Source organism: Elgaria multicarinata, chromosome 1 (genome assembly GCF_023053635.1).
Source record: "Elgaria multicarinata webbii isolate HBS135686 ecotype San Diego chromosome 1, rElgMul1.1.pri, whole genome shotgun sequence".
Classification (NCBI taxonomy): domain Eukaryota; kingdom Metazoa; phylum Chordata; class Lepidosauria; order Squamata; family Anguidae; genus Elgaria; species Elgaria multicarinata.
Window position 1 is genome coordinate 134,411,908 of NC_086171.1, and position 13,004 is coordinate 134,424,911.

The 13,004-nt window shown below is 37.7% G+C and overlaps 1 protein-coding gene across 2 annotated transcripts; it reads right to left on the reverse strand.

The window, feature by feature from the left end:
• Positions 1 to 476: 476 nt before the first annotated feature.
• On the reverse strand, positions 477 to 10,195 carry DNAJB4 (DnaJ heat shock protein family (Hsp40) member B4). Of its 2 annotated transcripts, none has more exons than XM_063137080.1 (3): positions 9,710 to 10,195; positions 5,497 to 5,786; positions 477 to 2,121 (listed from the first exon to the last, which is right to left on the reverse strand). In XM_063137080.1, the coding sequence occupies exons 1-3, from the start codon at positions 9,918 to 9,920 to the stop codon at positions 1,888 to 1,890; spliced, it is 735 nt and encodes a 244-aa protein (XP_062993150.1). In that variant the 5' UTR covers positions 9,921 to 10,195; the 3' UTR covers positions 477 to 1,887. The 2 variants fall into 2 exon arrangements, with proteins under 2 accessions (XP_062993150.1, XP_062993142.1); XM_063137072.1 differs by having other exon boundaries at positions 5,212 to 5,786; positions 9,710 to 10,192.
• Between the last annotated feature and the right edge of the window lie 2,809 nt (positions 10,196 to 13,004).

A 13,004-nucleotide genomic window follows, 5' to 3' on the forward strand; every position in this document is an offset into this window, starting at 1 on the left:
AAAAACAGGAGTGTGAATGCATTTGGCAGACTACAAAAATGGCAGGTGGCTTTCATTGTTTACTGGGTCACAAGTTGTGCAGGCTAATACTGACCATTTAATGTATATACATTTCCCTATCACATTGCCTAATTTTTACACCTATTTTTACTTGATCTCTGAACTCTATTTTGTTTTAAATTTCATGCTTGCTAGTTGGAGGACTTTACTGTCTAAATATGCATAAGATTACATATTAAATGTGTGTGTTTTTATAACTATGTAATGTTGAAAAAATACAGCTCAAACCTATTTATGGTTACTAAGCAGTAAGTCCCACAGAATACAATGGCACTTACTCTTAAGTAAGCGTGAATAGGATTATAGCCTCAAAATTGTAGGTATATGTTATGATTGAACAAACCGTTAAATGTAACTTTAATTTGTTTTCGTTTACCCATCCAGAAAGAAAGACAAGTTAGAAACAGTATTTTTTTAATTAAAAAAACATATGAAATGCAATACAGACCGTGAAGGATATTTAAATGCTCTTACAATATGCATAAAGAAAAAACAGAAGTTTTCTACTTTCTCACTTCTAGTGTCATGAAAACCAGCATCCTGGATATTTTCTGCTTTCAAACTGCATGTTTGTTCCTCCCCCATGTATTACATCCTCTAAAAAAGTTGCCAACTCACTCAAGTTTGTAGTTCCTAAAATGTCCTGCTCCCCATCCCCACTCCGCCAAAGATTCTTATAACTGTTCCATATTTTACATCTACTAATGCTTAGAAAATTGATGGAACCATGCACAATTAATCACCCTGTTGGTTATCAGGGGAGCTACCTAGCACATTTGTATGTAAGTAAAATGAAACAAAAAAATGATTAACAAATGTTAATATATTGCAGCATATTTCAAGACTATGCTGAAAGCATGTTTAGTAGTCTTATTTTACCATCCAAGGGTACCAGCCCTGTAGATGTTTTTGAAAACTAGACTGAGGGTTCCCCCCCCCCACTATCTCTTTGTTCAGATAATTCATGATGGACTGACAAATCTTTCAGTTAAATTCAGCTTTACCAATTTACTGTTCATAGAACTTACAAGAGGATTAAACCTATAAAAAACTGGAGTTGATTGATAAAGGCTAATTGTCTTGACAATTGTTCAGATAGCCCTTCCTATAAATATGATGTCTTAGCAGACAAGCTACATATTTTCAACATTTGTTCTTAGGGACATTAAAGTGACTGTTTTCACAGCTGTTTCCACCTGGAAATCTGCTAGGTCAAAAAAAGTACACCTTGGAATGGTGTATGTATTTTCTATCAGGCCAGTATGCTTACTGCTAGAATATTAAGCAAACATCTACAGCAATACAAGTAAAACTTATCCTTTTGGGGCTCATGAACATTTCATGTGAGATTTTCTTCCTTCTGCTGTGTGCAATGTAAACAGAGCTTACTGGGTATATACACAACATAAATATTACAAATCTTACATAGGATCATATCATAAATTCTGATACTGCAATATAATATCTCACATAGATGATTAAGAAATATCTGGAATAAAATGCTTTGAAAGTTAAGCACTTCATTAGAAAGATATGCAAAGGGGTGTTCCCCTCCCCAAATATTACATATTACATGTAAGCAAAATACTGGATAAAATATTTTGAAAAGGAAGATCCAATACACAGCAAGTGGTTTTAGCTTTATACTTGATTGCAAGTTTTTTATATTTTCCCCTTGTATTCTCATGCAGCACTGCATAATTCCCTTGCCCACGCACACACACGAACAAGAAAAGTTCCACAGTTATAGATTGCACTTTTACAGCATAAAACCTGAAAGTCTTCATTTTCAGTGTCCTCTTGGAACAGTTCATTAAAGTAAATTTCTTATGAAACAGGAAGATTTCTCCTGAGTACTTCTTTTGATGCTGGAGCTATACTGTCTGGGAACATTACTTCAAATTCTATAATTAAGTCACCTCGTTGGTCAGGATTTTTCGGAAATGGTAAACCATATCCTATAATTCTTCTTCTCATCCCAGGCTTTACAACTTCATTTACCGTCATAGGTATGGTTCGACCTTCTATAGTTGGTACATTGACTGAAGTGCCACATAAAGCCTAAAAAAATATAAAACATATAAAAAATCAAATCAGGAGAAGTAGCATGTATTCAGTATTTGTAAAATAACTAAATGTACTAAGTACCATGCAGAAAGACAATATCTATGAAATATAATTTGGAAAAAACAGTTACGATGCATCCTACAGTTGTACTATATCTAGCATACTTTTTATTCTCCCAGTATTTTAACACTTAATTTTAACTTAAATTTAAATTTTACTGTTTTAACTCTGTATTTTAATTTTATATCAATTTTGCTGCGTGGTTTTTATTCTGGTTGTGCTTTTTATATTGTATTGTGTATTTGTGCTTTTAACCTGTTGATTGTTTTACTATGATTTTAATTTTTGTGAACCGCCCAGAGAGCTTCGGCTATTGGGCGGTATAGAAATGTAATAAATAAATAAATAAATAAATAAATACTATTAGTAGAAATATTTGAGGAAGAACAGAGAGCAACTCTTGCACAAACAATCACATTAGATAGCCCAAATTCTGGTATTACAGGACAGCCTTATGCATGTTTACTCAAAAACAACTCCAATGTTCAATGACTGTAGCCTTAGTTTTATAAATGGAATACAATAACTTTGAAAAGTTGCACAGATTCAGCTAGGGGCTTTAAAATTAGCAAGTGTGAAGAGCAAATTTCAGTGGATAAAATACAAATTTATAGTAAGAAAAAACAGTACTGTACCACTTAATACAGTGTTCAAACTAGGGATGGGGAATCCAGTTCCTAGGGATGAGCTGGAATCCAGTTCATGAGGGCTTCTGCTGCTGGTATTATCTCTCTCCCAAGACCTACCCAATGCTCACTGCTAGAGGAAGTCAGACTCTCTTAACACTGAGAAGGAAAACCAATTCCTGCCTCCTATAAGTGATCAGACAGAAAAGTGGAGTTTCTCTTCTTAGTGCTAGAGAAAAGTTGCCTCTCTCTAGCACCAAACCCGGAAACTCTGCTCTTATCTCTGATCACAGTGGGGGTGTTGTGCTCAGTGGTAGGGAAATACTACCACTCTCTAGCACTGAGCAGGGAACAGTGGTATACAGTGGTGCATTTTATGACAATCCCCATAGTCACGCTGCCGATGAGATTCCTAAACTGCAGGCAGCTCTGTTGATCCATATCAACAAACCAGTTGCATCTGCAAGAAACAAGGTTTTTTTTGTAAAGCTAATGAGACTTAACTGTCCATTCAAAAAAACTAAGCCACCCCAAAATACTTTACATTACAAGAAACAATATATTGTTGCTGAGAAAAATTCTTCCCCCCATCCACCCTAAGAGCAGTGAGCATTACAGCTAAGCTCAGAAGGAACAGAGAATTCAGATGGGGCTAGCAGGTGACAGCAGAGTCCCTGCTACTAAAGAAGAGCCAGTGCTGCATCCCTGTGTAACCTGGCTACACTACATCACTCCTTTCTCTGTGCTCAGAGAGGCATGGAAAGATTGCTCTGTGCTGCTTTGTACACACAGAAAGGAATCAGAAGATGGGGGGCTTCAGGAGGGAGTAGCTTGCCCAAACATCATTTGGGCCCTAGGGGTGTCCAGTAGGCAATCCCCATAGCCTAGGGCCAAAACAGTCCCTTGTCCCTGGTATAAATAATGCATACAATGCATAACAGATGCCACAGAGTAGCTCCAGCGGGGCAGTTACATGGAGTTTTTTGTGCTAATTTCCCCCACTAATTTTCTTATTGAATGGTAGAATGATCTATGGATACAGTCCACTACACTCATTCTGTAAGTGATAGAACTGAAATGAAGCAGACCCTGTATGCATGGAAATCAGTGTGAATATCATAGTCCTGTCACTGTCTTGCAGTTTAACCAACCAGTTTGGGATCCAGAACAACTCTCAAACTGCCCCTTTAAAAACATGACATAGCAATTTGTATTAAAACCAACATTAGGAAAAACTATTTGCTTTGGTTTTCTATATAGTTCAGTTTAATTGTTTATACTCCTAGGTCATCACAATATAATATAAATTGCTATCTATATATGAGACTTGAATCTTATGTATCACATTATAAGACAAAGCTCAAGTTAGCTGCATCTAAATATGGATGATATCCATAATTGATATTGCTTAAAATGGTGCTATTTTGTTTAGTTTGATTAGTTCTAGAAGCAATATAATGTGGATACATAAACAAACATAGTTCCCATTTATAGGATGCATTTATTTAATCACGTTGTTTTAAAATTAAATCCACAGCATCTCAGCATAGTTTACTGTTGCTCTAAATGGTACAGTGCTGGTTTGCAGACCACACCAGTTTTGAAATCAACTACTCAACAACTACCAAAAGAGAAAGAAAGCAATTCTGTGTCACACAGCAGTAGTTTATTTGCTGCCCAAAAAGCTTTCTACATAGTTTGTTGGTGTACTTTTTTACACACAGGCACTCTGCTGAGAGTTTTGCTCTCTCACATGTAATCAGTTTGTTTGCTTGTTCGTTTTTATTGTTTTGTTCTAGCAACCTATGAGAATAGCACATTTTCTACCATAATGTAGTACAACAGCACACTCTCAATCTGCAAATTTTGATAATATAAGAAGCCATCAAAGGAAGACCAGAAAACTTCCCAAACTAGTCTAAAGCAGGCTTATCTATATCTTTTGTTAAAGACATAATGGACAATGGCAATAGGGGGGAAAGCACAAACTACTTACCTACAGATAGCAACTAGAATAGTGAAGTACAGGGTTAACTTGGGATACCATTTTTAATGTAATCTTAATTTATAGTAGCAGCTGCCCTTCCTCCAAATGGTGCAAAATAAACTACCCAACATAGATTCTCATACTTTTAAAATATAAGCACAACATATCAGGTCTGGCAGGGATGGACAACTTGCGCCCCTCCAGTTGGCCTACAACTCCCATCATGCCCCACCACTGGCTATGCTGGTTAGGGCCAATGGGAGTTGTAGGCCAAAACATCTAGAGGGACACAAGTTGCCCACCCCTGAGCTATGGGCTAACTCAGCTGACTGCAAAACAATATTAAAAAGCCGAAGCAAAGACATTATGAAGCATTAACAATATAGTCGCAAAGCTTAACAACGTACTTACCTCCCGCAAGCTTATCTTTACAGGATAGACAATATTTGAACCATCCCTCTTGAAGTGGGGATGTATTTTATCTTTAATTACAAACACAATATCAGCTGGGATGGTGCTGGGTGTTTCATCACCCTCTTTGGGGAATGTAATTTTGGTACCCTCTTTCCATCCTCTCTTGATATCAATAGTAAGGATTTTATCTTCTGTTCTAACACTTCTACCATCTGGGTTGAGCCTTTTTCGGGAAATTCTCATTCTTTTTGTGCAACCATGGTAAATCTCTTCCAATGATACCTTGAGTTCATGAATAACAGGGGGGTCTTGCTTACGACGGGGTTGGCTACCAACAGTATTTCTTTCCCTTGGAAATCCGTTCATATTAAAAGTAGTAAAGGAACCAAACGGATCTCCATCCACTTCCATGTCTTCACTGTCCCTTCCACCTGGCATCCTTCGACCAAAGAAGATTTCAAAAGGATTTGCTCCACCAAAAAATGCTGCAAATGTGGCATGTGGGTCTCCATGAAAGGAGTACCGGAAGGTACCGCCTTGCCCATCTGGTCCTCCAGCTCCTCCTTTTAGTCCTGCAAAAAGGTACAAACAAGCTTAGCAATGCCAATTTTAAATACTAACATTTACTCAGATGTGCTAGGAACTGTCTTGGGCTGCAATTCTATAAATACTTTCTTGGGAGTAAGCCAGCTGTGTGTTTAATTCCTCTGCAACCAGCAAGCAAATGCAGGCTACTGAATAATTTTTTCAGGCTAGTAACACTTTTGGGATTATTTATAAGGCTAGAATAAGCCTTACTGAATATAGTGGGACTTACTTCTAAGTAAATAAACATAGGACTGGACCACACACCATGTACAAGGAACATAGTCCAATCTTATGCTTATTTATTTGGAATTAAATCCAACTGAATTTAACTGGAGTAAGCGTGGAAGGGATTGCAGCCCAAGAGATCATAAAATATTAAAGTACTGCAAACCATGCAAAGTGAGTTTTATAAAGAGATCTTACAGTTATGCTTTCACATTTATGCTGACAGTTACCTCAACTATTTCAAGCCTGCCATTTCTTCCTACATTATGGCACCCACCCACACTCTGTGATTAATTTCACCTACGCATCCTTCCTAAATTTAAACAGTTTCTCAGCTTTCTATTCTATCTACAAAAGACTTCGCTTAAGGCCTAAGGCATCTTAAACCTGTAGTCTTTAGTTCTAAACCCCATCTGCTTCTTAGAAACAAGCATCCTTAATTGTTTCATTTGAACAACACACTGGTGCGTGCTGCCCAATCATTCTTGATACAAGTGGGAGTGGCTGAACAAACCACAGACCTTTCAGCCATGGTTTGTTCATTGCAACATGCACACCAGAACACTCACTTGTCTCACCCCAGACAAGCCAGAGTTATAAGCCAAGAAGTTATGACTATGACTTGTCCAGGAGTACAAGCCAGAGTTCCTGGCTTGACCATCACAATAAATAAACCAAGATGGGAGGTTTGTGGTTTGTTTAGACACTCCCATTTGCAAGAGGAGCCAAGTGAGAACAATTGAGCAGGGTGCAGCAGTAAGCTGGATTGTGACTCCCACCAGCATGGCCAATAGTCAGGGATCGTAGTTCAAAACATCTGGAGGGTACTAGGTTGCCTACACTCCTTTTAGCACAAAGCAAGCACACATAACACTCACAGGGTAACACCAAGATGATCCTTGATGGAGTTTTTTTTTATCCTAGGCCAACCTTCAATAATATATTTAAAAGAAATATGCTGCCTTTTTTCCTCTTGCAAGGAACCCAAGGTGGCTTATATAGTTCTCCTCCTCTCCATTTTATCGACAAAACAACCCTGTGAGTGTCAGTGACTGGCCCAAAGTAGCTCCCACTTCAAGACTGAGAGGGGACTAGAATTCAGATCTCCTGAATCCCAATCCAGCACTCTAACCACTACCCCATACTGACACCAATCTAGCCTCCTAATATATTTTGGGGCAGAGAAGGGGAACCTGTGGCACACTGGTGGAGCTGGACCTGAACTCCCATCATACCTGACCATTTGCAATGCTGGCTGGGGTGGAGTCCAACAATACTTGGAGAGCCACAGGCTCCCGACCCTATCCCACCCCCAATTTAAAGAATTTGAGAAGTTTACAGTGTCCTATCACCATACAACAATAACTGATAACAAAGACAGACCTTTTATAGTATGTAAAGAAAACACGTACATACACCACTGGAATGTTGAAAAGTTTAATGTGAGCAATCTGCAGCTATGAAAAGGTAAACCCCAAGTAGCATAACACAAAATTACCACCAATCTAAGGGCGGAATTCAATATCATCCCACAAGATGTTATTCTGCTCACCCCTGCAACCCACCCACCCCACAATCTGCTCTGGAGGGTATCCCAACCCCCTGGAGCAGATTTTGAAGGAGCAAGGAGGGGCTGCTGGGGGCAGGGCAGTAGGCAGGGAGAAGGGGATTTTGTATGTATGTTTCAATCTCCAATATGAATTTTAGATTCCCAAAATTGGGGATATAAGTTTGAATCCAACAGTTTCCACAAATAGAACAGATATCACAGCTGGATCCAATTCCACTTTCTTTCCTGCAACACCTTGCACATGCCCCAAATCCACTCTGGAGGGTTGGGGGACCATCCAGAGTACATTTGGGGACATGCAGGGATCAGTGGAGCGAGGGGAAGGTGAAAGGAAACTCTGTTGCAAAAGTGGAAGTCCACTTACATAACATTGGATTTAGCCCATAGTACCCAAATTGGAAGAATTGATGTTTCAATTGCTTTTCACCTAGTGACTTACACTAGGATGAAATTCAGAAAGAAAAAGTACAAATGATTTTCATCTAGTGTGATTTTAGGGCGCTTAAATTTTAAAATCTTGGTTTGTATTGACTTAGAACAAGCAAACCAAAACCCAATCCCTTCTCTAAATTCAAAAAATAATAATCTCAGTAATAAAATATGCTATTAAAAATGACATTTCAAGTTAAACCTTAGTCTTACTTATGATGAACATGATGCTATTTACATCTAAGTATATAGATGTAGTATTAATGAGTAATGCCAAGCCTGCTGACAAACCATACCATGTGTTTGGTGGAATGTCACTTCCTAGAATAGATAATGGATAGGTTTTGCTGAAAGGACATCAGGTCCCACAGCGATTAAAAATGAGCTTTAGACCTACTGTAGCTTTGGACAGCAGCAACGTTTTAACAGTCACCAAGTTTTATAGCTGTATTTTAAACGCATTGACTTTAAGACGTTATATAAGAATATTACAAATGCATTTAAGGTTGGGGTCACCTGCTTCTATTCTTTTCACCTTAATTCCTTGTAGTAAGAGTATAAAATCAATTTTGCCATTCACTGGAAAAGAAGCAATATACGAGCCAGAATACACACATTTGCATACTAAAAGGGAAATAAGACCTTAGGAATGGAAGGACTGAAAACATGTAAAGTCTAAAGAACACTAACTCTTGACTTTACAAATAAAACATGTTTTTATAAAATGTAACAAAGTTTTGTATATCTCCAAAGAGTATTAAGGAAACTGCAATCCTGGAACTAGAAAACCATTACTTATGATACTTTATATTTTATGGGTTTGTGAGAAATGCAAGTTTCTCATAGCAATCATCATCATGAGATCAGTAAAGATACACCTATTTTAAATAGCTCTGTAGGTCTTGAGCACATGCTCTTAAAACGAATAGTTATGTTACAATGAAAGAATAAGTTGTGAGAATGCAAGTATTGAATAGCTTCAATGAAGCCAACTTTGTTAGCGGAACAAAAACTAGTTCAAAATCTTAAACGGAATTTTGAACCATAAAGGCATCAGCTCAGTTCTAAGAATTCTGAGAAGCCAGCTGAACTAAAACATATCTTTAAAAATAACTGTTTTAGGCTAAACACACTGTTTCTGGGCCTCAATCCCTTGGCATGTTTGCAATGTTTACAATTAAGCTGAAAACGTGTTTTGGTATTTCATGACATCAGGCAAATTCTTTCCTTCCCAGGCAGGATGCCAATGGTAGCTGAAGTCTGGACACCAGGACCCAGCCTGACAAAGACCATCTTTTAATGCAAGCTGATTTTAATAAAAATATAATACATTACATCCCAATGATATTTTGTGTCACTCTCAAAGAGTGGGACAAAAAAAAACCCATTAAGCAACTATGTGGCAGCCAAAGGAAGCACATTATTGCAAAAGTTCTTGCAACAGAAATGTATTAGGGGGTCAATCATGCATTTTTAAAAGCTGAATAAAAGAGATGTTTTAAGAACAGATTGTATAATCTAAATTAGAACATATTACAGACTCTCAAAATGTTACTTACTTGAATCCTCCAAAGAAGTTATTAAGATCAAATGGTAGAGCCTGCTTCTTAAACTGTCTCATACATTCACCATAAGCAAGTTTCTATTTTAAGGTAAAAGAAAAGCTACATAAAACTATCTTACCTTCTTCTCCAAACTGATCATAAATTTCCCTTTTTTTGGGATCACTCAGCACCTCGTAGGCTTCTGCGATCTCTTTGAATTTGTCTTCTGCATGGGGAGATTTGTTCTTATCTGGATGCCATTTAAGGGCTTGTTTTCGGTAGGCTTTCTTGATGTCTTCATCAGATGCCCCCTTTTCAATTCCGAGAACGGAATAATAATCCTTTCCCATTTTGATTGTTCAAAAAGTTTATTTCCCTTGATATAAAAGAATCCTGTATCTCAGCTATACGATGTTGCTGGAAAAGCGTTAACAGAAGTCACAAGAGCTGAAGTTGTATTAAGCAGCAGGCAGACTGCTCGTCACTTTCCCCCCCTCCCTGGTCACTTATACAGATAAATATACACTGTGGTAGAGATTCTGCCACTCAGATCCCTCCCAATTACACTACGTGTCTCAGCTCTTTCTAGAACAGCAAATGCTGTAAGACGTCACTTCCCAAGCTAACTACAGCCAAAACTCTGCAGTGTTTTTTCTCTGTACAGTTAACTGTTCAGTGTCCATTTCCCTTTAAAGATAAATGCATTCCTAATCTATTAGGACTCTGCACCCACTTCAATGTGGACCTGTAGTTTATGGAGACTGGTTACATTTTAGACAAAATAACAAAGAACTAACCACATAATGAACAAATATAATTGTTCTTTGAAAAACAATTTCTTCATTTCTAATGAAAAGTTTGTAGGATGAGAGATGAAAAGTAATTAACCTGAAAAGACTTTATGGAAAATACCAGGGATGTGTATCAGATTTCATCAAATCCCAAGCTAAATCAGGCCCTTTCCAAGAGTTTCTGGTGCTTCTTGAAACAAAGTGGGCTTCCCTCCAAAATGACCAGAACCAAAGCTGAACCCTGCATGAGGCTTCATTCATGATTCAGCTTGAGAAAGATAGTGTATCTCCAAAAATAGCGCATTTGCTTTCTTCCTCAAAATGCTGATGAGTGGGGGAGGGAGTGGGATTGAGTGACTGACAGGTCCACCTTCTAATCATAAGGCATATTTTATCAAGGGCTCTCCAATCACTGTGCTTTGTTTCAGGCAAAGATGGAACTGTGGGATGACTATTTTTCAATGCCACTAGATGCACTATGAAGTAAGTCTTAACCATCATTAACTTCCTACTCTCTGCACTTGTCTTTCTGAAACATTGCAGAATCCTTGCCTGGGTGGCAGGGAATTGGAATCAAATCAGTCACTTCCTCCAATTTTGAGAACTCCCCCTTCACAAGCGGCTGCACCAACCCTTCTAAAAATTTGCATATTTTTTTACCTCTATGCTGTCTGTCATTCAGAAGAATGGCTCACAAGGAACATAAATCGATAAACAAATCCTGTTTTGGATACCCCTAAAATGACACTCAGGATTTTTTGCCACTCAGGATTCTATTATGCCAGTAGCAAAGTAGTCATGCAAACCACTCAAGAGTACATTATTTATTTATTATTGCATTTATATCCCACCTTTTTTTCTCCAAGGAAGTGTACATAATCCTCTTCCTATCCATTTTTATCTTCATAGCAACAACCCTAGGAGGTAGGCTGGACTGAGAGTCTGTGACTGGCCCAAAGTCACCCAGTAGGTCTCCATGGCCGAGTGAGGACTAGAACCCGGATCTACCGACTCCCAGTCCAACACTTCAGCCACTACACCATACTGGCTCTCATTGGAGATATTTATAAGAGTATGTCCGCTTTGACATAGGGATACCAGAAATTCGCTAGAAAAATGGTTAGTATATATTACCAGTCACCCACAAAGCACTGAGAGAATTATTTATTTATTCTATTGAACTCACTGGAGTGGGATCCAAGCATTCTAGTTTATGTTTCTTTGTTTATTCTAGTGAACAATGTCCTTGCTGCCCTCTAGAACTGCCTTGTATACCCAGGTAGAACATGTTAAAAGAGATGTATGTTAAAGAAAATCCAATGCAATCAATAACTTTTTTAAGTTGCAATATAAAGCAGATTCTTAGAACATCCATGAAGGCAAAAAAAATTCTGCAGCCCATTATCTTTTTGCCTCTGAATTTCTCTTAATAGAACTGTAATTGATATCAAGACTGGAATTTCTTTGTCCAATGATAGCAATTCCTAAATGTCTCTTGGGAACCTACCCTCAACAGCTGGTCCATGCCAAAAGAAGCAGCTTGCTTATTCAGTCCTGATCATAAAAGTCCTTGAAAAGATTATTAATTCTTCCCCACCTTGTCCATCTTGCCCATTAAATACAAACCCTTGTACTCTTTTTCTTCTTGTAAAGAAATACATGGGACCTGCAACAAAATGTTGCCGTATGTAGTGCTCCTGTTTAAGATAGGGTTTTAACCCTAAAGATCATTTGTATTTTTGCAAACCTTGGGTTTCCCCCTGAACTTACTGATACCACCCTTTTGTATGTGGATAGTGCTGTTTTGGCTACATAAGCAACAGCACTTATGTCTGGTCTTCAGAAATAAAGGGAATGATGATTCATATGTTCATTGAGTTATTTATTACAACCTGCTAACATAAATTTCATTGCATCTTGTTGAAAGTATTCTTAAATCACCAGAAATACTTAAAAGGTTTAAGAACAAAGAAGCTAGGATAGAAGAAAATGCTTCACAATAAAGTCAGACCAAAGGCTTATCAATTTAAGGTAAGACATTTTGAAACCCTACTACTAATTAATGGAGAGACAAAAAATTGAAAGTAGGATCTCATTAAGGGTACATAATTTGTAGCTCTACATACTGTGTTATATCCACTTTGAGTGGACCAAATTATATAATTATGCTGGCTTTGGTCTATCTTCTTCCTTCCATTATACAGATAGAGACAGTGTTCTCTGATTCTTTTTGCCTCTTGCCCCTTATTTGGGCAGATGAACATTAAATAATTTTGAATAAATTCAGCTGTTACAAACCTATTTCATGACAAGGAACCGTGATCATCTCAACGGTTAGCCTCTTATTAGGGTTGCAAAATCTAGTTTTTCTTGGTGCAGAATTTGGCATTTTTTTTAAGCACACACTTTGTATAAAACATCCATATGATACAGTACACAAATAATATATGCACACAAATAAAAGCCTAAGAGGAGACATATTTCCAAATACAATTTGTACCGTCTTTGCATATGAGCCTTTTTTCTGCATCATCCAACAACAACCATTACAGGACAAATTCAAATGTGAAAAGGTACTACAGAATGAAGAGCAAACAAGGCAAATTCCAAGAAGGTCATATCTATAAATATACAGATAGAGAG

What these genes read in the sequence shown, in the direction of transcription:
- DNAJB4 (XM_063137072.1), bottom strand. Translation starts at nt 9,920, where the DNA reads ATGGGAAAGGATTATTATTCCGTTCTCGGAATTGAAAAGGGGGCATCT. An exon ending in TGATCAGTTTGGAGAAGAAG is followed by an intron (nt 5,787 to 9,709) that starts GTAAGATAGTTT and finishes ACCTTTTTGCAG; the next exon opens with GACTAAAAGGAGGAGCTGGA. An exon ending in TAAAGATAAGCTTGCGGGAG is followed by an intron (nt 2,122 to 5,211) that starts GTAAGTACGTTG and finishes ATATTTTTTTAG; the next exon opens with GCTTTATGTGGCACTTCAGT.